The sequence below is a fragment of the Physcomitrium patens genome, chromosome 22, assembly GCF_059467195.1.
Source record: "Physcomitrium patens ecotype Gransden chromosome 22, ASM5946719v1, whole genome shotgun sequence".
Classification (NCBI taxonomy): Eukaryota; Viridiplantae; Streptophyta; class Bryopsida; order Funariales; family Funariaceae; genus Physcomitrium; species Physcomitrium patens.
This window is the reverse complement of record NC_143431.1, coordinates 4732341-4759209: the sequence shown is the minus strand read 5'-3', so window position 1 is coordinate 4759209 and position 26869 is coordinate 4732341. Positions and strand designations below refer to the sequence as shown.

At 36.2% G+C, this 26869-nt stretch overlaps 3 protein-coding genes and 2 non-coding genes across 5 annotated transcripts; 3 read left to right on the top strand and 2 right to left on the bottom strand.

The window, feature by feature from the left end:
- The first annotated feature begins 412 nt into the window (after positions 1-412).
- LOC112274665 (protein SPIRAL1-like 1) lies at positions 413-2607 on the top strand. Its single transcript, XM_024504328.3, has 3 exons — positions 413-508; positions 874-1205; positions 2102-2607. Exons 2-3 carry the CDS (start codon positions 903-905, stop codon positions 2174-2176), a joined length of 378 nt encoding a protein of 125 aa, XP_024360096.1. The 5' UTR covers positions 413-508; positions 874-902; the 3' UTR covers positions 2177-2607.
- A 9877-nt stretch (positions 2608-12484) lies between these two features.
- On the bottom strand, positions 12485-14493 carry LOC112274733 (20 kDa chaperonin, chloroplastic). Its single transcript, XM_024504446.3, has one exon. The coding sequence runs from the start codon at positions 13478-13480 to the stop codon at positions 12710-12712; it is 771 nt and encodes a 256-aa protein (XP_024360214.1). The 5' UTR covers positions 13481-14493; the 3' UTR covers positions 12485-12709.
- On the top strand, positions 14125-14208 carry TRNAL-CAA (transfer RNA leucine (anticodon CAA)). The gene has a single exon. It is a non-coding gene; the product is annotated as a tRNA-Leu (tRNA).
- A 398-nt stretch (positions 14494-14891) lies between the features above and the next one.
- LOC112274710 (20 kDa chaperonin, chloroplastic) lies at positions 14892-16874 on the top strand. The gene has a single exon (XM_024504409.3). It carries the CDS (start codon positions 15905-15907, stop codon positions 16673-16675), a length of 771 nt encoding a protein of 256 aa, XP_024360177.1. The 5' UTR covers positions 14892-15904; the 3' UTR covers positions 16676-16874.
- TRNAL-CAA (transfer RNA leucine (anticodon CAA)) lies at positions 15177-15260 on the bottom strand. The gene has a single exon. It is a non-coding gene; the product is annotated as a tRNA-Leu (tRNA).
- Positions 16875-26869: the final 9995 nt, after the last annotated feature.

Below are 26869 nucleotides of genomic sequence, written 5' to 3'. Positions count from 1 at the left end.
TAAGAGACCAAGCATCAAACTCTCAATTCCATCACTAACTTCGTTGATTTTGTTCGCACCTGATCGCCAACTCCTAAACACCACATTTCAGTGGCAAGTTTTCCACAAACATGTGTACTTGCGGAACAGCCAATGTCCAAACAACAGTAAATGAGCATGAGTGAGATTTGAGTGCAGGATACGCTAATGGAGAATTAGTGAAGTCCTAATCAGCAAGAAGCAGTGGATCAGGGGGGAGAATTGAAGGTTCACAAGGCAAGGGCAGAAGAAGTAGAAGACGAAGAAGGGGGGAGATGAAGAAGAAGCAAGGGTGTGCCCAGCAGGGCAGGTACCCAGCCAGTGGAGCCCCAAAATATCCCCCACTGCCACAAAAAGCCCAAGACGAAGCTCCGGAGGCCTTGTCTTTGTGGCTTTGTCTTGTATTGTCTTGCCTTGTTTCTCTGCTGTTCTGTGCACGCTCTTCCCATACTTCTCTGCGTCGTCTTTCGTGCTGCTCTCACACATTCAGGTGCATCGTCTTTCTTTCTCTCTTTCTCTCTGCCCATGTCTCGTTGTGTTTTGACATTCTTTACGTTTGTTTTGGTATGTTTCACATGTGGTGGTATGTGACTGGATGTTGTTTCGATGTGTTGTTTCTTGGTTTTGAGTTCTGTGGCAAGATCTGGAGGTTACCCACATCTGGGTGGTGTTGGTTGGTTGGGCTGTTTGATTGTTTGTTTGTTTGATTGGTTAGTTTTGTTGGTATTTCTGTCGTGATGGTTGATGTTTGGTAGTTGGGTGTTGGGGAGTGTGGACGTGAGATCTGGGGTGTTCCTGAAGGTTGTGTCTGTGTGGTGATGGGATTGGATTGTGGGGTATTGAGTGTGTGAGCAGATCAAGAAAGAAGTGAAGAGGCAGGGATCATGGTGCGTGGAGGTAGCAGCGGTGGAGGGCAAAGCTCCTTGGGGTATCTGTTCGGGAGCGATGCCGGCCCTGCTAAGCCTGCTGCCAGGGCTCCTGCCCTAGAGCCTCAGCAGCCGCCAGCTGAGCAGCGAGCGGCTGGGTTTGCGAGGAATAACGTCGCAGAGGAGAAGTCTGCCCCTGCAGCAGCTCCTGTGTCTAAGGTTGACGAAGGGACGTCCTTGGACATGGGCGCCAACAAGATGGGCCGGAACTCGAACAACTACCACCGTGCTGATGGTCAGAACAATGGAAACTTCATCACCGTAAGCCTCCAGATCTGCGCCCTGTCTTGTCTCTTCTCTTTGTTGTTGTTGGTTTTTCGTGTTTGAATTTCGGGTCTATCACATCTAAGTCTAGTCTTGAGCGGGACAAGAAAGTAGACGAGAAAGTTTGAAACAGTTTCTCACTATATTGCCAACATTAGGATCGAAATTTTCTTTCTACTCGTGATGGGTCATCGCCGCCAGACTTCTTTGCCACGTCCGGGTCTTCCATCTCTTTGATCTTGAGCTCGGCAATTTGTCTCACAGCATCTACACACTAGGTTCTGGGGCGAAGTTGCTACTCCAGACATGGTTTACTAATGTACCAAAGTTTGATGTGTTGAGTTCAGTAGTTGTGAGTAGTTGCTCCCAGATCATATCTGGATGCACTTGATAATCATGCTGTGAATATTCCCCGGTTTGACGTCTGTAGGTCTTGTTTGTGGTATGCCTCAGCTCCTTTTTAGTGTCATTATCTGTTTCTAATTGAGAGATTGTATTGTGGAAAATGCAATAACTGTTAAATCTAATTTACTCCCTTACAAGGGTCACATCCCTGCTTTGGGAAATGGGGTGATGTGTGATCTCAAATACACTGATTCTGCGACTGGCGCTGGTAGCTTACAGCGTTGGATGCTTTCTTTGGTGATGTCTCAACATTGATTCTGCACCGTTTAGATCTCACTCTGCTTGACTTCACCTGAAGCATACTGATTAGCATGCAGAATCGATCCGAGCATGTTTGCATGCACTGAAGACTTTGCTCGATCGGTTCATCGAGCCTAAGTTTTGAAGACTCTTAGAATCTCAAAAGTTTGCTTTTAAAGAGGATAAGCAGTTGCATTGGTTTTGGTTGGTCTTGTAGCTGATCAGCAGGCACCTGTTTCTGATTACAGGACCGACCTACGACAAAGGTCCACGCTGCTCCTGGCGGAGGATCCTCCTTGGGTTACCTATTTGGCGGCAATTAAACCAGATTTGTATACGATTTAAATGATGCACCACAAATCATTACCTCTAAATTTACAGCTTGTTTGTAGGCTAAGAGTTCTTGGATAAACTCTTGTGCAGCGCCAGTATTGTGACAGCAGGTGTTTAAGAGCGTTAACCTTGCTGTGCTCCTTACATGTCTTGTCAGAATAAGGCTGGTGTATGTATCTTTGTAGAAAAGACTCCTAATCTTCTCCCTCGGTCCTTAGCTACGCAGATGTTGGAGGTTCTGTTTTGATTGAAGGTGTACTGAAGCATGGATTAGTTTGAGGTTTCAACCATTGTCAACTGATAGTTCAGCAGTCAAGATGATAGTAAATCCTAAAAATTGTAATTCAGAATCGATTCTAGCACTAATATCATTTACGTACAAGCGAATTCACTGTTGTATTACAACAGTTCCTTTATCGATTCCTCCTTGCATTTGATAACTCTGCCACAGGTCATTATTCGGAGCAGTTTCAGTAACGAACGCTTATTTGCAAAGCTAAAGTCATCTCTTTTTTGCTGCACAATGGTTCTATTATTGTTCCATGGTTTCTACCTCCACTCCAAATGAACATGACGGTGTGAACTGTCCATCACCCGTCACAGACGAAAACTCAACGTGGAGTGGCAAATATTATTCCCTCAAAATAGTCACTTATGCCCAATATTTCACAAAATATTCCTATGAACTCCCTCAGTAAAACCCTACAATTGCCATTAACCCCACTCGAAGAAATGATTGAGACAACCAAACACGTTACGATAAGAAGCGCCAACTGGGGCCTGGCCTACAACCCCAAAGTTCACAAGTGACGCACAGATGGTGCAGAAGCTTGCGAATCTGGCGAAGAGTTCTCGTCAGAGGTGTCGCTTCTCCATTCCAACACAATCTCTAACTGGAATAACATATAGAGTAAAATATCATAGATATTGGAGGATTCAATCTCTCGATGGTGACACATCCACCATGTAGTGGACGAGGAGATTGCTAGACTTTCTCTCATCTACTAATGAGATTACTTGCTCTCTGCTGTTGGTGGTGTTGGTTGTGTTGCAAATCTAAGACAGTCAGCTTATTTTCAACTACCCCCCAGTTTTGACCTACAAGGTGGAGTATTTCCATGAGTTTGGCATCTTATTTATGACCGATATTGACACCTTTTGGTTGGAAATAGACCTAGTATTTGTTAAGTTTATAATGTTTTTGATGATAGAAAAGTGCCGCAAGATGGAGTGGGTGTGTTCCAATGTAGATGGCAATTGTTGATTGGTTGGGGTGGAATTCAAGTTTAGTCGGAGCTGGTTGAATTTTGGATACTTCATTCATATATTAACATTTGTAGGTAATATAGAATTAGATGAAGCTTGATAACATAATTAGGTGCCACACTTCTCAATTATGGAAAAAAAATATTTTTAATATTCTAATCCACTACTAATTGGAATTAGGTTAGTCTATATATCAGATTTGGGTTGAAGAAATCTTTCAAATCAACTATTTATTTATATATATATATATATATATATATATATATATATTTTATGAGCCAAATTATGTGAAAACATCTAAAATCTTCTTGATTTCTATTGTTGTATAGAAGGATATTTTTCTTTCATTTTTATACTTGTTGCATATATGTTGAAATGCTTAAGTTATCAAAAATAGGACAGCTACCTTAATGCACCATTAAAATGTTGGAAAACACACTCGGTAAAGTTTTTATTTTTATGTATTTTGAAAAGTGGCCAAAGTTGCATCCAACATGTTTTAAAGACCTGTCAAGGTTACATCTAGTCTTTAGGGAGGCAAACACATATAATTCTATTTCATTATTTTTGTACTATAATTTTTGGATTTTTAAATTAACTTCTTTTTTTCTTTTCTTTTTTAAAGAAAAAAATTACTTTTTGTGATAAATATTTTTGGTCTATTTTTTATAGATTGTATTATTTTAATAAAGCATATTATGAATGTTTAAATGAGCAATTATAGCTATATCATAATATTGCAACTAAATCTTTGAAGCTTAGTTGAAAATTAAGAGTTGCATGAATATTTATTTATGAATCTTTACAATATTGAAATCCAACTAAAATAGACTTTACAAGTATTTATATTAAAAAATATTACAAATATCATTTTATATTAGATTATATATATATATATATATATATATATATATATATATTCATAATTGAATATAATTTATTTATTAAAAATATGATAATACTATTTGGTTTTCAAACAATGCTTCAATGTCTTAGAAAGAAATCATCAATATTTGCCTTAAGAACATAAATGGTTAAACAATGTTCTAAACCTTGTATTGTAAATAAAAACATATAAGAAACACAACTATTTATTGTGTAAAGTAGATGATGTAGACTTTAAGATAGTAATTGCATTCAAATCTGTACAATAGTTATAAAGAAGAATTAATAATTATTCACTTGCAAAGCTTTGAGACAATTAAAAAAAACTATAGATAGAAGTGGTGATGATCATTCAAAGAGTGGTTTTGATGAACATGTTGATCTACATTATAATTTTTAGAAGCACTAATTTTTGTAATAAGCATCAATTATTATATTAAAAAATAACAAGAAGGTTTTTTTGTAAGAAACAAATAATGTAAGAAGAAATAAACAAATAAACAAATAAACACTCTCATTAACAAAATAAAATTGTGTTAGTGCCATTAACAAAAATATCCAAATTATTTAACATAGTACATTTTTACAATAAAATTATACCAACTACAACTCATTAAAGATGTTTTTATTTATTTATTTATTTATTTATTTATTTATTTTTATGATTAGAAATAGTTTCAAAAAAAAACGTCACAACAAAATCTACATGAAGTAATATGTATATTCAATAGCACAATATTAGAAATATGGTTGGACCTTAATTCTTCTATTTCTTTATAGCATTTAAGTTTTCTCTTTCCTTCAGCAAGTTTGTAGCCTCAAACTTGGCAATATGGGTATTGACAAAGATATTAGAAACTAAATGTCTAATTTACTACAAAAATATTTTTTAAAGTCATTTTCCGTCTGAATCTTTGAAAGATATTTTAATAAAATATTGTTTTAATATTTATTTATAATATTTAGTATTTTAAATTATATATATATATATATATATATATACATACAAATTATTTATAAAAAAAATTATTAGGTGCAATGTAAGAGATAGTATGATAATACCTTATACTCTTTGTTTATTAGTTATATATAAAATATAACAAGTTTGTCTACCATTCTTAATGTATAAACGTTTTTAGAGAGAACACATGTAGAACCTTTGAAATACAAAGTATGCCATATTTGGTGGACGTTTGGTATACCTTCTATACTATCTTTAAGAAGTTTAGCAATTTTAGTCCTTATCTTTATAGCATTGCAATTGTAAATATATTTGATCAAATTTTTAAATTGAATTTTTAAAAATAATTATTTTTAGATGTACATAAATAAATAAATATATGCAATTTAATATCTAAAAAATCTATGTTTAAACATACTAATTAAGATAAATAAACCTTATTCTTTCATATTTATTAAAGATAATTCCATTAAAAATAGGAGAATGTTAAATAGATCCATACTTTTACTAAACATATCCACCTTTGATGAAGAAATTGATAATCAAAATGAATGTGGTTGGTTTTTATTTATTGTAAAATTAATAATAGAAAAATGAATCTAAAAACACATTTAATTTTTTTATGATAGTTAAAATGGATGGATTAATTTAGTAAAATCTTGGATCTATTTAACATTCTTTATATTCATGTGATTAAAGAAAAATGAGTGTATTATTACAACTTAAATTAAATTATCTTTCAATTCAATAAATATTATTAATAATATTATAAATTTAAAAAATTATCATTTAATCAATAATTATGAATTAAATAAAGTTACATATAACATATCATGAGAAAAACTCAAGATCTCTATGTGCATAGGGTGCCAATCTACTTGATCCAACTTCATGCCAAAAAAAGCCCATTTACAAATATTACAGCATATTTTGGGCAGCAATTGCCTTGCAATCGACTTATTCAATATATTATTTATATTTGTGTTGAATGCACATATTATATGTATCAAAAGCTGTGACTTATCCAATTCTTAACTAAGATACCAATTATATCTTCCTCTTGGCTTTTGGCATATTTTGTTTGTAATAAATGATGTCCATCATGTTTTCATAATATATCCTATTTTTGTAACACGGTATCAAAGCTACATGAATAATGCTATGGATGAAATTTTTTGAACAAAGTTTGAATGAAAAATTTGGATATTTTTTTGAAGATTGAACAAACTTGTTCTTGGAGCTCCATCACCACTAAAATGCTATCAAAGCCACAGAGCTATTAGAATGTTGCCGAAGCTTTTCTAGAATCTTGTTAAAACTATTGGAATTTTGCTAAAGTTAGAATTTAATTCTATTAATACTAAATTTTATTTAATTCTATTAATACTAAATTTTATTTAATTAAATTCTATTTGTTGATGACAATAAAAATATTTTTTTTTTTGCTCCAATATAGCTTGGTACTACTACTACTTTCTAAATATTGTATTTTGTAGACCATTTGCTAATTTTTCCTTTCTAGATATTTCTTGCTATTTCATTAATTGTAGTTGGAAATGGCATCTTCTTCAATGGATCATTGCATTAATTGGTTAGATGAAAAAAAAAACTATGATACATGGACATTTGTTATGAAATACTTGATGCATATTTGTAAGCTCTACATGTATGTAAACAAGACATTAGAATGTCTTATGGATATTGATGAAAAATTAAAATGTGAATCAAGTAAAGCAAAAGTACAAGCATTGATTTCATTCAACGTTAAGCCTTTGCAATTAATTCATATATGCAAATGTAATAGTACAAATGAGATGTGGGACATATTGACTAAGATCCACAAGCCTTTGGAAGTTATTATTGAGATATTTTTAATGAAAAAATTATATAATTTTTTTTAAAAAAATTAATAGATTTTTTTATATGTGGATGAAAACTCTATAGAGATTTTTCTTGGAGAGATTTTTTATCTTAGGAATCAGTATATTGAAGTTGCTTGTAAAATGGACAAATAAAGCATGGCATTATTTATACTTACCGTATTATCAGAATTATAGAATCCACTTATTTAATTGATTGCATCAAAGAAAAGAAAAGAGATCATGGAAGAAATAGAGCAATATATTTTTTTTGAGGAAGAGATAGAAAAGAAGGAGAAGACTAATTCTCTATTTTTTGCTTCAACAATGTATACAAGAGAAAAGTAAGCCTTAAAGAAGCACCATCTACAACAAAAAGAGAAGCCTAAGATTGATAAGTCTAAAAGTACTTGAGGGCTTGTAGATAAAAGGGGCATTGACAAAGTGATGTAGAATGTCCTAAAACAAATAGAAATGGTGTAGTAAATGTTGAAATTTCTATTATTTTTAGAGCTCAAGAGATATTATATAATTCAAAAATAATGATTGCATCATTGTTTCAATTACGACATTATATATGCATTGATAGTACAATATATGTGTAAATCCAAAGAAACAAGAGTAAGATTATTAATTTTAATAAAAATGCAACTATCCAATTTAAAGGCTATGATTGTGACATTAGTAAATTATGAGGCTTAGGTGAGATGCATCTCACAATTTTAAATTCTATAAGTAAACACATTCTTGTGGTTGTGAAGGATGTCTTTTGGATTCTTGGAGCACATAATACTTTATTATCAAGTGCAACTTTATGCAAGAAAGATTGCAGATTCAATTTGGATATGAATGGAAAGAATTGGATTCTATCTTTAGGTGACTTACTCACATAAGGCATACTAGTCATTAAAGCTTATTTTATGCCTTGTAAAATTGAAAAAGTTGTCACAATTTCTAGTTCAGCTATTTTAGATCATATACTCATTAAATAGCATTAGGTATTAGCACATATTTTAATGCATACAATATGAGAGGCATCGCGGATGAATTATATTGAAGAATTAAAAATCAATGAAGAGAGGGATAAAATACGTATATGTGAATTATGTATTGTTGGCAGGTCCATAGTCAACCTTTCTCACATAAGCATAAGCATGCCAATGGTATTTTAGATGTAATAGTATTTGACCTTAGTTATTCTAATATAATAAGCTTTGGTGGCACTAAATTCTTAGCTATGTAGATTGATGAATATTTTAGCTATTGTAGTCTTGCATTTTTTGAAACTAAGAACCAAGTATATATTGCCTATAAGACTTGAGAAGTAGAGGCACAAAGAAGAATTGAAAGAAAGTTAAAAAAAACTTTTTTCATTGATCAAGGCATTAAATTCTTAAATAATAATCTTAATTCTTACTTCAAAGTTGAAGGAATTTGGCACATGATTATCCTTGCATATATATATATATATATATATATATATGAAATTGTAATTATGGCAGAGCATATGATGTCAACTATTTTTGAAGGAGTAAAAATACTTCTAAATGATGCCAAGTTGAATCATCAATATTAGATGTTTGTAGCAAAATTTTTGACTTGGACTTACAATTGCCTTCTATTTGCAAGACTTAGTGGTAAGACACCACACAAAGTTTTTTATGGTAAAAAATCTTCTCTTCAAAATGCTCATTGCTTTGGTTTTCCTACTAGGTATTACATATCAAAAGAAAAACATCAAAAACTCAATGCAAAGGCATAGAAGGATATTTTTCTTAAATATTCAGAAGTGACAAAAGAATATGAAATTTTTGTACCTAAAAAAAAGAAGATTTTTATTACTCAAGTTGTAATTTTTCTTAATAATAAGGATGAATCACTTGGTGAACTATTAATCCATCAAAAAAAAATTGGAGAAGATATGGATCATAGAAATGATCTTGATTTACTAGATTTTTGACATCTAAGTGACTTAGAAATATCCCAACCTCAAGCCTTAAGATTAGATGTATATGATGGATTAGGTGGAAAAATGAAGAAGAATCAAATCTTATACCAACAAAAGTAGTAGAATTCCATCAATCAGAAGTGAAAGCAATCACTCAAGCTCTACCACCAATATGTCATTATGTAAGTAGTATTAATCTAGCTAATATTATAAGTGGTAATAGGATGTATTGCACGCCTTGAAAAAAAGACAAAAAATTTATTTGAAGAGATTATGACTTATTAATTGAAATAATATATGTAATTCATATTAATAAATATTCAATACTAGAGACTATTGAGTAAGCTATGAATTCATATTTTTGCAAAGAATGGAGTCATACTATGAAAGAAGAATTCAATTCTTTGAATGATCATGGTACATAGAAATTTTTATTTTTATCCGAAGACATGAAGGCTATGGATTCAAAATAGATTTTTAAGAAAAAACTTGCTAACGATGGTTCCATTAAATGTTTTAAAGCACAATTAGTTGCAGAGGGTTTTATTCAAGTAAAGGGTCTTGATTACTAAGAAAATTTTGTACCAATTATTCATCTTACAATACTTTGTATATTTGTTGTAATTGCAACTACTCTTAATTGGAATATATTGTAACTTGATGTTATTTCAACTTATTTAAATGATGAACTTAAAGAAGATAATATTTATATGAAGACTCTAAAAGATTTGAAGTTCTCTCAAAATACAAAAGCAAGGTGTTTCAATTACTAAAGACTTTATATGGTTTAAAGCAATCTAGATGTGGATAGAACAAGGATTTGGATAAAACTTTATTGAATCTTAGGTAGAAGCGCTCAAAATCAGATCCTTGTTTGTACACAATGTACATTGAAGAACTAATTATTGCACTAATTATCTATGTTAATAACGTACTTATTAATAGCAAGAACTTTGAGATCCTTGTGAAATACAAACATCAATTGTGAAAGTGCTACAAGATAAAGAACCTTGGTGAAACTTGTCATTTTCTTTGCATTGATTTTTTGCAAGATAAAAAAATAAAAAATAAAAAATAAAAAAATAAAAAATACTATTAGTTTGAGCCAAATTAAGTACATTTGTCAAAAGTTGGAGGAATTTGGAAAAAAATGTGCAAAGGTAGTTACTACACCAATAGTACAAAGTCATGTCACTAAGCATGAAAATGATGATTTTTTGGATGTAGAAGATATAAAGTTTTATCAAAATCTTTAAGTTTATTTTTGTACTTTGTAAATGGTACAAGATATGATATTGCATTTTCTTGTAAATACTTTGTTCAATATATAGCACATCCAAATATTTTGCATTGGTAAAGAATCAAATGAATATTTCATTATTTGCAATAAACCAAATATTTTGGTATTGCAATATGGAGAAAAAGAAGCACACTTACAACTTGTAGGCTACAGTAATGTAGATGGAGTAGGTTATATAGAGACACATTATTTAGTAGGAGGTTATGCATTTATATTAGGTAGAATAATTATCACTTGGTCAAGCAAGAAGCAATTTTTAGTTTTTATTTTTTTAATAAAAGCAAAGTATGAAACTTTAGCTAATGCAACTAAAGAGGCTTTGTGGCTTTGTAAAGTACTTAAGAATTATGACATTCTTGAGTTGGAAAGAATTCTTGTTAATAAGAATAACCAAAATGCCATTGCTATTGCCAAGAATCCAACACACAATGGTTGTACAAAACATTGAAATATAAAACATCATTTTATTAAGCAATGTGTGGAGAAAGAATAAATTGGTTTGGAATATTATTCCACAGAGCAGATGGCAGAGACATCTTTATAAAACCTCTTCTTAGAGATAAGTTTCTAGCTTTCAAGGATATGTTAAGACTTATTTCAATATAGAATTAAATCCCACTTCTAAAAGAGGAGTGTTGAATATTCCATATTATATGTACCAAAAGTTGTGACTTATCCAGCTCTTAACTAATACACATTTTGTTTGCAACAAATGATATCCATCATGTTTTCATAACACTCAGTCACTTAGTCATGTGTATAAACAAGTGCCACAGAATTTTGTCAAGGTTTTTGACACCATTAGCATTCATACAACCAGGCTCCAATGGAGGCTAGGTCCTTGGAATAAACGAAATTCTTGATAAATGTTCACCTTGTGCAGGTCTAGACTGAGGCATGAAGAACTGCCGATAGGTCACACTTAAGGACAAGTGAACACACGAAGTTAAAGCACCGTTTCGCATTTGAGTCGACGAGTGATTGACAAGCCTCCATTGCTTCAATCCCGTCATTTCAAGTGCAATGTGGTCGAATACTTTTAAGCACCATTTATTTCCTGTTACATTTAATTTGATCGGCACCTGTTGGATTGTGTTCCACTTCACACACAAGAATCGAAACTCGAAAGATCTGCCATTAAATAACTATTCCCAGATGGCCAAATTTTCCTCCCATCACTCTGCTCTCCTTTAATTTCGGATTCCTTCAAACCGAAAAAGTTTTACTCATCGACTAAAATACACAATGGTAGATAATTGGAAAGAGTATGTGAATCGACTATTCGTGCAAGAGGAGGGTGAGGAATCGTAAAGGAGACAAAGGGAGCCAGACCGATAGACTAGAAGCTCCGTCTGGAGCGAGTTGCGTTGAAGTCATGGAATGTCATGCAATGTCACAATTATGCAGCGGCGTTCTGAAGTCGAGGACACGTGCTACTGATCAATCTAAAGGCAAGAAAAATACAAACCCAAGAATTAAGAGAACAGAATATATTATCCAGTCCCCCTATTTAGCACAATACATATATTCGATGAAAAGTCCCAATAATTACGTATCTATTGAAGGTTATAAATACTAAATTATGCTGACTAACTCTGTTCTCTAAGACTCAAAAATGCATTCCTTTGATCCCGATCTAAGCGATAGGATAAACAAAAAAAACAAAAAAAACAAAAAAAACTAAAGATTCTATCAACAACCAAGCACACATGACCGGAACAAAAGCTATTCCACAAAAACGAAGAGAACGCGAAAAGAAGAGCTCAAATTATAACTTCATTCGTTCGCGAAAAATACAACGCATACGTGCGAAATCAACCATGACGTCCAAATGCCGAATAAACCGATCATACCCAGACAATTCTGTAAATGCGAAGAGTACACAACCACAAGAACAGCCCATTTCCACTGCACAACAGGAGCGTACGGGCTCGATCATGAGAATTCACGGAAATCTACACCACAAATCATAAACTGATCCCGCTGGCCACTTGACACAGAACTCAATGGCCAACACAATGCCACATTACAACGGAAAAAATAGTGTAAAGTAGAAAAACAGGTGACATTAGGCAGAAATGAAATAAATGTCCAAGAATCCATTTCACAAAGATACAATTTACCAAAGAATTACCTCACCACCATGACAGGCAGACAAAACTTCCAACGGTTCCACTTAACCTCTTGTACCAAATTCTGATCCACTATCTAATCACTAACTTGTAAAATATATCAAGGTACCAATTCTGCCAGATACATTCACTAAATTACAACCTGAGGAGGAGAGAGAGTGTGGAGTATTGGCTATGCGAGCACGGCGAGGATGTCCTGGACCCTCAACACCACGTACTGCGTCCCATCCTTGCCCTTGAAGTCGTTCCCCGCGTACTTCGAATACAGCACCGTGTTGCCCTTCTGCACCTCCAGCGGCTTCCGCTCGCCGTCCTCGCCGTAAGCGCCCGGTCCCGTCGCCACCACCGTCCCGATCACGGGCTTCTCCTTCGCGTTCTCCGTCAGCAGCACGCCCCCGGCCGTCTTCGACTCCAGCTCCGTCACGCGGATGAGCACGCGGTCGTTGGCCGGCTCTAGGTCCTTCACGTCATCCGTCGCCAATAGGCCCACAACGTCGTCCTCCTTGAGCAGGAGATGCGGCTCGCCATTGAAATCCAACTCTGTGCCCGCGAACTTGGAGTACACGATCTGCGCGCCGGACTTCACAGCGGACTCCAGCTTCTTGTCGCCCAGGGTCTTGCCGTCCCCCACGGCCACCACCTCCCCGCCCTGGGGCTTGGTCTGCGCCGAGGTAGGGAGCAGGATGCCGCCCATGCTCTTCTCCTCCGCGGCCTGAATCTTGACCAGAATACGGTCGCCCAGGGGCTTGAGCGTCGTGAACTGGGGCGCTACGGCTGTGGCAGCGCGCGCGATGAGGAGGCACCTGCGAGGAGAGGAGGCAGCGAAGGAGACGTGGCTAGTAGGGTTGAGCTGGGCAGAGCGCCCGGGAGTAGCCCTGAGGCCCTGGAAGGAGGCCAATTTGCAGGTCCGGGCGTTGAGCGCCGTTCCGACCTGGGCTGCCATTGCGGGGGGGGGGGGATTGATTGAATCAAGGATGCGACGCAAAACGTGAACGCAGCAGCGCAGGGCAGCGCGGTACAATGCGAGAAGAGAGGAGGGAGAAGGAGAGAATTGGAATTGGGGGCGACAGAAGGACGGAGTGTGAAGGGAAGGGAAGGGAAGGGAAGGGGAATGGGGAATCGAACCGAAGAGGGCGTCCGAGAGTAGAGAAGTTGCGCTGCGGGATGAGAGGGGAGGTGGGGTTTTGGGCTTTGATGGGTCTTTGGAACCCTCCAGAAAAGCGGAGGGGAGGAAGCAGGGTCCTTTCTTTGAGGCTTTGGTCTTGATCCTTGGTCCCCGTCGTCGTCGCGTGTCTCTGGGAGCTTCCTTGTGGATAATGCCCCTTCCCTTCCTTCCTTCCCCTGGCTTTCACTCTCGCTCGCTGCCGACGCTTTGCCTGCTCCCCCCCTCTCAGCAGAGATGGATGGTCCTGTGCCCTCTGCCCCTCCGAACACCAGGCTCACTCTGTTCTCCGTGACAGAGCATTGGTAGCTAACGTACTTCGTGCATACGATCCTCGACTCCCCTCCACCCTTCTCGCTTTATGGCGGGGATCGATAGTTGGAGAAATTTGACTGGTATGCGCAGGACATAATGTGTTCATACATGTCAGCATGGCCGAGTGGTCTAAGGCGCCAGACTCAAGTTCTGGTCTTCGTAAGGGGGCGTGGGTTCGAACCCCACTGCTGACAAAGGGCTTCTATGACTTGTGGCGGCCCGACTAAATACATGTTTCCGATCGCCTCACAGTAAGGTCAACTTTTCAAATCTTACCACGAGCTTTTACCAAGAGCTTTTGACACAAATGAGGAAGCCCCGTCGCAAAGATTAGAGAATAGGAAACAACAAAACCATCCAAGTCTTAACACTTAACAATTCTAATAAGTGTTTGTTCTGTCACTGACTCTCTTGTCAAGTTATTCATCATATATGAACTTATAAACCTTAATTGTATAAGCTAGTTATGACATTTTAATTCTTTTACACACATTAATTTTTGACAAATTAGAAGTTTAATAGCATTATATTCCTACCCCCTACAAGTAAAACTAATTGCCTTCCAAATAATTTAAATGAACTTAAATTAAGTGCATCACAACAACATGATTCTTTGTGTTGCTTTGATGTGTTCATGGCTTGCTTGAGTTGATTGTAGTTTTGGCATAATTCCTCTTGTACATCAACTATGGACCCTAGTGGAAGTGGTGCGTTGTGACAATAATTTAGTAGCAATTGAGTGACAAAAAGAAGATTAGATGTATTACAACACTAATTAGAGTAGAGTGATGTTTCAAAGTTGTATAATTTTTTCAATTTAGATTTTATTTATTTATTTTTATTTGTAGAGTTAAAAAAAATTAATGTGTGTAAAAGAATTAAAATGTCATAACTAGCTTATACAATTAAGGTTTATAAGTTCATATATGATGAATAACTTGACAAGAGAGTCAGTGACAGAACAAACACTTATTAGAATTGTTAAGTGTTAAGACTTGGATGGTTTTGTTGTTTCCTATTCTCTAATCTTTGCGACGGGGCTTCCTCATTTGTGTCAAAAGCTCTTGGTAAAAGCTCGTGGTAAGATTTGAAAAGTTGACCTTACTGTGAGGCGATCGGAAACATGTATTTAGTCGGGCCGCCACAAGTCATAGAAGCCCTTTGTCAGCAGTGGGGTTCGAACCCACGCCCCCTTACGAAGACCAGAACTTGAGTCTGGCGCCTTAGACCACTCGGCCATGCTGACATGTATGAACACATTATGTCCTGCGCATACCAGTCAAATTTCTCCAACTATCGATCCCCGCCATAAAGCGAGAAGGGTGGAGGGGAGTCGAGGATCGTATGCACGAAGTACGTTAGCTACCAATGCTCTGTCACGGAGAACAGAGTGAGCCTGGTGTTCGGAGGGGCAGAGGGCACAGGACCATCCATCTCTGCTGAGAGGGGGGGAGCAGGCAAAGCGTCGGCAGCGAGCGAGAGTGAAAGCCAGGGGAAGGAAGGAAGGGAAGGGGCATTATCCACAAGGAAGCTCCCAGAGACACGCGACGACGACGGGGACCAAGGATCAAGACCAAAGCCTCAAAGAAAGGACCCTGCTTCCTCCCCTCCGCTTTTCTGGAGGGTTCCAAAGACCCATCAAAGCCCAAAACCCCACCTCCCCTCTCATCCCGCAGCGCAACTTCTCTACTCTCGGACGCCCTCTTCGGTTCGATTCCCCATTCCCCTTCCCTTCCCTTCCCTTCCCTTCACACTCCGTCCTTCTGTCGCCCCCAATTCCAATTCTCTCCTTCTCCCTCCTCTCTTCTCGCATTGTACCGCGCTGCCCTGCGCTGCTGCGTTCACGTTTTGCGTCGCATCCTTGATTCAATCAATCCCCCCCCCCCCGCAATGGCAGCCCAGGTCGGAACGGCGCTCAACGCCCGGACCTGCAAATTGGCCTCCTTCCAGGGCCTCAGGGCTACTCCCGGGCGCTCTGCCCAGCTCAACCCTACTAGCCACGTCTCCTTCGCTGCCTCCTCTCCTCGCAGGTGCCTCCTCATCGCGCGCGCTGCCACAGCCGTAGCGCCCCAGTTCACGACGCTCAAGCCCCTGGGCGACCGTATTCTGGTCAAGATTCAGGCCGCGGAGGAGAAGAGCATGGGCGGCATCCTGCTCCCTACCTCGGCGCAGACCAAGCCCCAGGGCGGGGAGGTGGTGGCCGTGGGGGACGGCAAGACCCTGGGCGACAAGAAGCTGGAGTCCGCTGTGAAGTCCGGCGCGCAGATCGTGTACTCCAAGTTCGCGGGCACAGAGTTGGATTTCAATGGCGAGCCGCATCTCCTGCTCAAGGAGGACGACGTTGTGGGCCTATTGGCGACGGATGACGTGAAGGACCTAGAGCCGGCCAACGACCGCGTGCTCATCCGCGTGACGGAGCTGGAGTCGAAGACGGCCGGGGGCGTGCTGCTGACGGAGAACGCGAAGGAGAAGCCCGTGATCGGGACGGTGGTGGCGACGGGACCGGGCGCTTACGGCGAGGACGGCGAGCGGAAGCCGCTGGAGGTGCAGAAGGGCAACACGGTGCTGTATTCGAAGTACGCGGGGAACGACTTCAAGGGCAAGGATGGGACGCAGTACGTGGTGTTGAGGGTCCAGGACATCCTCGCCGTGCTCGCATAGCCAATACTCCACACTCTCTCTCCTCCTCAGGTTGTAATTTAGGCATTTTTGTAGGATACTTAGGTTGTAACTGCTGGTTAGGTTTCCCTGTAGGGCAATAGGTCGGGGTTATGGAGTTATTCCGAGTAGGACTTGCGGTTTTAATTCTGGGAAATTTCGAGATGTCCGATAAAGAAATTCTTTCTTGTCTGTGGCGAAATCTTGTATTGGTCGCTTCATACTTCACGACTGGATTGACGGCTCGTTTTGTTGTGCCCTTAACCCTTTTTTTTCCTTTTTTTTTTTTTTTTTAATTTTAAATTTTTATGTATGGGTTATGTTCCTTTTGTTTAATTTGAATAGTCCTGTATGCCATCTTAAAGTTTGATGATTCTCTTACATTTTAGTGTGTTTTATTGAGTTTGAATGGAGTTGTTTCTTTTAGATGAAAGAGTTGTCTTATAGCAAGCATGGGGTTTGTGATTTGGTAATAGTTCTTTGTATGTCTATGCTGTACCTACGTTTTGCTTACATGGAATGCTTCTCTGATATTTGTTTTTGAGAAGGAACAATTCGTGTCATAGTTTATTTAGGGAGGAAATGGCAGTTATTTGAAACTGCCATGATGGTGTCTGAATCTGTTGGTTATCAATTTTTTGTTGTGAACGTGGTCCAGTTTTCGTTTGGTTGAGTGGAATATGGTTGATTTGGAATTGCATAAGGTTAATTTACTTGCTGTTGGTTTCTTGTTTATGGATGATTGGTTCTGGTGCATTGTGGACCTGGAGTTTTTGGGTTTAGACACAGTGAACGGTCTTTGGATCACATCGTTCAGCACTTTATACATTTTTTTTGTTCTTACTTCGAGCTTTGATTGTGGGTTTGTGACTAATTTTCGTACTCATGATGAGCAGCTTATTTGTTTAGTCTGAGTGCTTGCTGAAGGTGTCAAGCTCTGAAAAAGGGCGTTATCTTTCTGACGAAGTGTTGCAATCTCAGTTCACATGTCTACTAGCGTGATGATGGCATGTCACATGTACATCAGGATATGTTGGCAATCCTTGCAGGTTTTCATGTTCTATAGATTATGGAGTACAGATTGAGAGTATTTTATTATTGGACTGTATCGTGTTGTTAACTTGAATTGGTTTTTGTTTGGGGAGTCAGAATTTATGCTTTTGATACGAAATATCTTCTGTTTGTGTAAGCTGTAGACCTCACAATGTCTGATTTCTCAGCGTGCAGCTAGGGGATGAAACTGATATCTGTTTCAGGGCAAGCATTTGTTCCTGTAATTCATGGGAAGCGTATGATTTGTGCTTCTTTTCACACCTTAAGGCCTCTTCATCATTGCTGCGTCTGTATGTGTGACATGGCTCTAACGGAGTGTCTCGATACGCTTGTGGGAGCTTGAAAGTTTCTCAAATCCTATGTTCTTTCACTGCTTGAAAAGCGCATTTGCTCGACGAACTTGTAGTACTTGAAGTGTACTAGTTCCTGTCGTCGCAACGACGGGTTCTGTAACGGGCATTCTCTCTCGATTTGACATTTTCGACCTAGAATTATTGTCAGCAATCTTGCATGCAATAATCTCCCGAGCACTGTTCAAAAATTTCACAGAAGCGTCGACAAAATATCTACGAAGTGAAGTCGTCGTTCTCCAGATATATGAGAAGAGCTGCAGAGTGTGAAATCCATACAATGGGCTCTTGAAGATTTCAGTACTAATGATTTGATAGCACCCATCCTGCTAGCTTTTGTTATTCCTGAGAAGACTTCAAAATGGACATCTTTCGAAGTGGACATGCTTTCGATTGTGCCTTTCACAAGTGCTCTTCTAGATAACTCGTATCGTTCTAGATATTTGGCAATGGTATGTTCCTTGCTCACACCATCTCTTAACGATATGAATTCATTCCAAAAGTCCAAGGTAATTTAATTTCTATATATCTCAAGTCCTCTCTAAATGCTTTGAGAAAGCACAATTCTCTTTTAGGATTCTTTTATTTTTATTTGAAGGAAGTTGCTACTTCCTAAACTCTAATCCTAAACTCCAACTTCACACACATATACATATATATATACATATATATAGGTATGTTCAAAAAAAATGGTGAAGATTTCAAAAGATTGATGCCATTACATTTTAGCTTCTATTAGATTTTGACTTATTTTTTTTGAAAAGGTATATATTCAATCTATCAAGAAGATGAATATTTAAAAAGTATAGGTATCACACATCATGCTACTATTAAGGGAGATTCTTTGTTCTTGCCCATAGGTAACAAGTTACACAACATAATTCACAATACAAAATTTGTCTTACATTACTTAATATAAGACAAGTAGGATAATGTTGAGCATTAGAAAGGTTTGTTTCTACTAAATATAAAATTAAAAAAATCAAATATCAAAATAATTATACAAAAAACTATAAAATTTTTTCCAATTTTTCATTTTAATGTTAAAATTTATATTATTAATATTTTCAAAATTTCAAATAATATTTGAAAAAAAAATCTAATGTATATACCATTCTATAAAAACTAAAATAGTTTAATTAAAAGCATAAAAAAATAATTTTATTTTTTACATTTAAAGATTTAATTCATATTGATGTAATTACAAGTTATTAAACTCTCTTTTTAATGTATATAATTCTTTAAAAAAATATTTGTTTTTCAAATAAAAATTAAAAGAAATTTCATACTAAATTCTATGTAATAATATTTAGTCAAATTAGTTTATATTTATTTAAATCATTGAAATAAATTTTTATATTAGTATTAAACCGAGTTTTCAAAAAAATTACTAATAAATACAAACTTTGCACTGATTCATTCACAAACAATTTTGTAGGATATAGCTATAAGAATCTTCCATTTGGGTATCCATAAAAATATACATATAAACCTAAGATTGCCAACTGTAATAAATTTTGTATCTAATGATGTGTTGTTTATACATTTTCAAGTATCATTATGACCCACAATTATTTTAAAATTAGAATGGCTTCATATCCATCATACCCACTTGAAATCCTATTTCTACAAACCTAATCTGTACTTGAAAAATCCCTACAAATAAATAAAACCATATGGATTAAGAGACACCCAAGTATGAGAAGTGTGGAGTTTTTATCAAACACGTTGAAAACAGATCACAACCAAACCTAGTCATATCCACCCATGAAAGAGGAGAAGCCTCGTCCACACAGAACCACACATTCAACATAGCCCAACAATAGAAACCCTAAATCTTAGATGCCATTGCTCAAACGAGGTAATTTTACCCAACACCATAAATTTCGCCTCCGCCCCCTAGGAAGTCATAAAGCACAAGCAGGACAGAACAACATGCAACGTTGCCCAACAATTCGTACTACAAAAGCTTGGGTTTGCTATGTGTCGGTGCTGGGTTCGGCACTGTCGGCGCGGAGATCACGAGGCGGGAATCTGCTGAGCTCGGGGGTGAGGAAGTATTGTGGAAAGTGGAGGAGCTGGTAGCATATGGAATAAAAAAGGAGGCGCGGATTAGCTCAGCGGGAACCATCTGCTGGTGGAGGATAGTTTTCCCTTTCCGATGTGCTTGTCGCTTCTATCTTCACAGGAGCTGCAGTCTGGATCCTGTACTTGTTGGCAGTTTGTGGGAGTCGCAGTCTGTTTGTGTTAGAAAAGGGCCCCAAGAGCAACGTGAAAGCAAATGTGGGGTGGATTCGCTTCAGGGAGGAGGCTCCTGTAAGTTCCAAGGGCTGCCGAGGTAACGGTGGAGAATCTGAGCAGAGTATTCGGGACCAGTTCTAGGACACGGACTGTGTGTGTGTGGGTTTGTGTATGTTTACAGATTGAAGATGTGCCCCCATCGACGTCGACTTTGAGGTTTTCGAATTGGGATACATGCCCTTGCTGGACTCGCTGGGCCGCAAGAATCCATCGCTTTGTAGTCTTGACAAGGAATCTGCTCGGTTGCAGGATATGACACGCTCGTCGACAATTGAGTGAGTTGTCACACCTTATTCCAGATGGCTCCGGTACTTGTTAGCACAGAAAAGGAGAACCAGCTCCGTGTGATGCCACGACAAACATCAAGCAGTCCCCTCAATGAAACTGAACCTGTGTACGATGTAAGGGCTTTTCGAAGCAGACTACTCAAATCATGGCTTCGAGTCAGCTGTCTTTCCCAAATTTCCCTGAAGCCTTTAGACCATGATTTTTTCGATTCAAGATTCTGAGCAAGATGGGATGTTGCTACGTAGCACATTAGAAGCTTAAGAACAACCCTTCGATCAAGGTCTGGGATGTGCACTTTGTTCGAGGTACAACAAGTCGTGGCCGATCATTGACTGGAATCCACGTAACGATAGTAAAAACCCAGTACAATTTGCTCAATGAATAGCTGGCGCACATTTTAACCCTCAATGCATGTGTGAACATCGGACTGCATGGCCGGTGGCCACGACGACTGAGGACTTGTAGTAGATGTTCACGTACAACGACGATGCTTGACCCCGGTGATTTTTTTATTTTTTTATTTTTTTTTGTTTTTTGCAACATCGTGAATGAATCAGAACTTGTACCCGTTACTACCATGCATTTCTTTCCTTTGTGTTAACCAACAAAATCGATGGATGGTCTTGAACTAAGCGTTCGTAACAACTTGCATGATCTTCGGAGTTCCTTAGTAGCCACATACGAATCCAGTTCCGATGATACTGTTTACAGTCGAAAAAAATCAATCCAACACAGATTCGACGAGCAGTCACCAGATTGAGCCAGTTCTAAAGTGGACACCAAGCACGCAAGGTCTAAACCAAGTTACGTTGGGTTGGCAATTTTAAATCCACACCAACCTGGATCCCAGTACAATCAGCCAGTAACTCTCCCTCTGAACAGATTTTTCAAAACACGGGGACCAGTTGCGTACGTGAGCCAGTACGATTCCTCGTAACTGACAGGAGGGGTTCGCAGGACCGCGGCGCCTGTGTCCTGGATCAGTGTACGTGCCTAAGTTGAGTGAGGCATCAGGACTCGGCCAAATCAGCGACTTCTGATACCGACCTTAGCCAGCGCGAGACACACTCTCACACACCCCACACACACTCACTGCTTCCCGCAGTCACAGTGAAGCATGGAAAGCTGTAGTGTCTGAAACCGTAACGCTGCCCAAGACCCAGTCTCATGGGCTTCAGGTCATGACCTTCAGTTCGTGATTGGAGCAGGATGCTCTTGCTACAGTGATGAGCTGGTGGCTCCGCAACATCAGATCGTACGTCACATTTACTGAGAGCTTGCAAGAAGGTGCTGCTGCTGCTGTTGCTGCTGCAAATCATGGTAATCTGAGCAAAGAGTGCTATGGACGGATGGATCGATGGCCCAGTGCCTGTTTAAAGCCCGACAGTGATCACTGAGCCTGTGGAACTAGCCAGTTTTCCAGCCAGATTCCGTTGCTGGGCTTGCTTGTAGCTCTCGGTGGTGCCCGCGGCGCACAAGTTAATTAGGTCACGCCGTTGCAGGCGTCAACGAAACTGCACATCTTTTGGTTTCACATGCAATAAAGTCATTGCTGGAACGACAACAACAGCAAACATTTTAATAGTAATGATTCCATGTTGTAACTGCTATCATTTTACAACGCCCTTCGTATGTATATATGTTTGTATGCTTATATATATATATATATATATATATCTATGTGTGTGTGTGTGTGTGTGCTGAAGAAATAAAAGTGCATTTCCTCTGTGTAGTCACTTCTTGGGTACATGACTCAAGGCGAACTAGAAGGTTTTCTTTTCGTGTGCTAATGTTGATAAGAACTTGCACGAAGGATTACACATATAGTAGGAGATGAAGTGTAGTGTGTTTGAAATGTTTAAGAATGCTAAGTTTCTCAATGTTTTTTTGAGTAAGTATGACGTCATGGAATTTGTTGACACTCATAAAGCACATTCTCGTTTGAAGTTGTATGTTGCAAACGTGTTTGTACAATTCGAAAACATCATTTAACATATTCTTTTTTAAATGCTTTTAAATCTTTATTTAACATGTGAGTGTACCTCTATCAAAAATTGTAATATTACTCATAGAAAAAAAATGAAGCACAAAAATCCCAAGTTGATACAAGATTAAGTAAAAGATAATTATAAGATATTTATTACCAGAAATTCAACAAAGTTTTTAATATTTGAAGGCGTTTTTTAATACAAGTCAATTTAAATCAGAACAATTCTACACTAGTTTCCAAGGACAGGAGTGGAAAGCTATTCTAATATGTTGAAGAAACATACATCAAACTAGGCTGAGAACCTCATTTGACCTCAAACTTAAATATTCATTTTCCACTTCTCTTGATTTGTTTATTTATTTATTAAATTAATTCTTTTGTTGAGGAAAGGCTACATAAAAATAAAATAAAACCAGATTTGTAATGTCACTCAATTACTGTTCACTAAAAGTCTTGTTGAGCCTAATTTATGATTTTTGTGACTAGTTCCATCAGGTTGTTTGAAGCCTTGCTTAGTCTTCATTTAGTGTTACATAAAATGGAAAAAAAGAAACCCTAAAAATAAAAGCGTGGTTTCAGAGTGAGGGGGGTCCAGACACTCTGCAGCAAGATGTTGAGCCTTGTGAGAAAGAGGGAGTAAAGCTTAAAAATTGAACTCAGACTTGGAAAAAGGCCATTTTCCATCTCCTTTCTTTGAATTATGGAAAAGACAGATTCAAAGTCCCCTTCCAAAAAGTAAAAGAAACAGACTCGTTTTCTTTGGCAAAAAATAAGAAATAGATGTGGCATGAATTCCAAAAACCAAAAACAAATTCAATAGTCATTGCTCACAAAAACTTACAATGAAAAGTATCCCTAAAAAGAAAGTTTTTATTAGATTCATTTGAATGAAAAAATACGATTTATTGTTAAAATAACCTTTTATTTTTTAAAAATATCTTCTTAATTTTTTTTTTTATTCTATCGAAGAATATAATAGTACAAAAAAAATTTCTATTTGATATTCTTACATTTATAATTTATTACAGGCTTAGTGTAGGCTTATGTAAAGACTGACTTAAATATTTTTTTATGGAATTATTATGTTATCATTTATATATTTATTATATTTAAATACTTAGTAAAAAATATATTAAATTAAAATATTTTTATGGTGTAAAAGCTTGTCATTGTGTATAGAAGCCTGTAATTCATTATAATTAAACCTTCTACAAATTTTTAAAATAAAGTAAGAATTTATTTATTAATATCTTTCAAAATAAAAAATAATCACAGATACATTAGTTATCCAGCTTGCTACAGTTTTAGAATAAATATTTTTCATGTAAAGGTTGGAAAGAATCTAAAGGCTCTCTAAAGTATTAAAGAAATATAAAAGTTAATTTTTATAGGAATAAAAATTTATATTTAATTTCAAAATAAACTAAATAAACACAAACAAAATTCTCAAATCTTCTCACTATTATATATATACATAGAATCCCAAACTCAAGACATATTGCAAGACCATTTGGTCTTCTAAAGTTTTTTGAAAGATCTTCATCAATTTAATAATGGCTTAAAGCAAAATCTGTACTCAAGCCAAGCATAATAGAAGGTTATACCATAATCCACTAGGGATTTTATAATAATGAGTTTTTAAAAGAAAAAAATTATTTGTATATAGTAATAATGATAACTTTGTGAAACTAATGTTAAAATGATACTTTAAATGCTTAATTTAAAATAATAATTCTTTTAACTACTTTGGACAAGCACAAAATCCATTCATAGTATTTATCAATGAGGCTAATTTAAGTAAAATCACCAAACACAAGATGACAATTAGAATGAGCTTTTAGAGTTGTTAGTATAAGAATTTCAACCAATGAAGTGGGATTCAAACTTGGGAAAAATGCAATGAATTTTAAGTACAAATACAATAATGTGAGTAGGTGGAATAAAGATGGATTTGAGGGGTCCAAGGAATGAAACAAAATTTGGAGGCTTGGTGTAATGGATTAGAGGTGTGGATTAGGTGGGTGAATGGGCTATTGTAGAAGTTGGTTGGGTGTGGTTTAGATGGCAACAAGGCTTTGGATCACCATCCATGCAAGAGCAATTACAAGCATTATATTAGAAAAAATGTTAAAACAAAAAAATAAAAATTATGTGTTTATATATATATATATATATATGTATATAGTTATTTAGTTATAAAATGAGGTGGCAGGGGTGCAGTGGCAAGCATGTATGCAGCCACAACAACATTAATTGAGGATATTGCCTGTAAGCTTGTGTGTAATGTATGCCTCTCCAAAACTCAAATATCAAGAGTTTCTGAACTGATTCCTAAGTAAGTTAATTTGTAGTTCTGTATGTTGAAATCTGTCTTAAATACAATGATGTGTGGCAGTGGATTGTGTTGCATAAGGAAACTCATGTGTAATGTCATGCAAAATGCATGAAATTTAAGCATTGAAGCAAGTGAGTTGGTTAAGAATTGGGTATTTTTGTGTTGTGATGAATAGAATTTTTGATAGGATGGGATGATATAGTTGATATTATTAGTCATATATAAAATGATTCAAGGAAAAAATATATATATATATATATATATATGTTAATACATAGAGAAGGTGTTGTTAATGTCATCATAGTTTTTGTTATTGCCACCACAAGTTGCTTTAAACTTGTAATGGATACCATAATGTATTTTATAGTACATTAAAAAATACATGTATAAAAAATGTGTGTTTTATTCATTGTGGTGTACATTAGGAATATTCTATAAAGTGTATTGTGGTATGTAACACAAGTTTAAAGCAACTTGTAGTAGCATTAGCAAAAACTATGATGGCTTGGAGTGGATGGCAAGTTGTGGTAGTAATAACAAAAATTGTAGTGAAATTAGCAACACCATATATATATATATATATATATATATATAAGGATGGTGAAAATATGTAATACCACTTTTTTGCTTTGAAATAAGAGTTCATATTTACATTAACTTCAAAGAACAAGTTGTGTAGAACAAGATAAATTTCAACTAATTAATAGTTATTAGCTAAAAAAAATAAAAACCACACAAATCAAAATTATGATTTAGGAGAGTATGAAAAAAATCAAATTTCATATTTTGTTATGCCTTTTAATAAAGACCAATAAATTGTACAACAATATTACAAAATAAAAGCAAAATAAATTCTTATTGTATCATTATATCTTCAATGTTATAAAATTATAAAAATAAATAATACTGATAAAAATAATAACATAAATTTATAATAAAAAATAAGAATAATAACATAAAGTAATAAGTATACATAACTTGCTTTAGTTAATTTTTAAAAACAATATTTATTTTAGCTAATATTAGAAATAAAATATTCATAATTATAGATATTATATTTTATAAAAAATTATAATTTTTACATATTAATATTAACATAATTTTTAATTACATCAAATAAAAATATTTTTTAAATAAAAAATTATAACATGAAATATTAAAGTTCTAACATGAATTTTATTAAATTATATATACGCACACACACACAGACATACATACATATATATATATATATATATATATATATATAATCATTCCAAAAAAATGTTACATGTTAAATCTTTGTTTACATGCACCTTTTGATTATGATAGTTTTGTATATGATTTGTAGGCATGTCTATCAATACCTATTATTGATACAATAAATTCTCTCCAACATGTAAAAACTATTTAAATTTTTTTACCATAGTATATGCAAAATTTATTTGTATATATATATATATATATGTGTGTGTGTGTGTGTGTGTGTGTATATCTATGAATTCAATTACACATTTGTATAAGTGTGTGTGTGTTGAACTCCATTCAAGAAGCTATGACAAGACTACAATGTATTGACAAAGTGTACATTCTTCCCTCTTTTGAGGGCCTAGAGAGTCTCCCTCCCTTTGTTCAATGAGTTGCACAAAATACCAACACATCACCGTAGGTACCTTTGTTATATATTTATGCTTTGGATAAAACCAATACAGCATCATCCATCAATGCCCTGATTCCCTTATCTCCACTCCCAGAAACCCACACAAGAATCTCAAGCATAGAAGGTGTCCAATTCCAACACAATGCAAAAACAAACAAACAAATATCAATGAAAAAGAATCAGCTGAAACTACAATGCTGTGATGCATTTACTATTTCCACAGTTCTCCTCTCTCATTGTT

What these genes read in the sequence shown, in the direction of transcription:
- LOC112274733 (XM_024504446.3), bottom strand. Translation starts at nt 13,480, where the DNA reads ATGGCAGCCCAGGTCGGAACGGCGCTCAACGCCCGGACCTGCAAATTG.
- LOC112274665 (XM_024504328.3), top strand. Translation starts at nt 903, where the DNA reads ATGGTGCGTGGAGGTAGCAGCGGTGGAGGGCAAAGCTCCTTGGGGTAT. An exon ending in ACAATGGAAACTTCATCACC is followed by an intron (nt 1,206 to 2,101) that starts GTAAGCCTCCAG and finishes TTCTGATTACAG; the next exon opens with GACCGACCTACGACAAAGGT.
- LOC112274710 (XM_024504409.3), top strand. Translation starts at nt 15,905, where the DNA reads ATGGCAGCCCAGGTCGGAACGGCGCTCAACGCCCGGACCTGCAAATTG.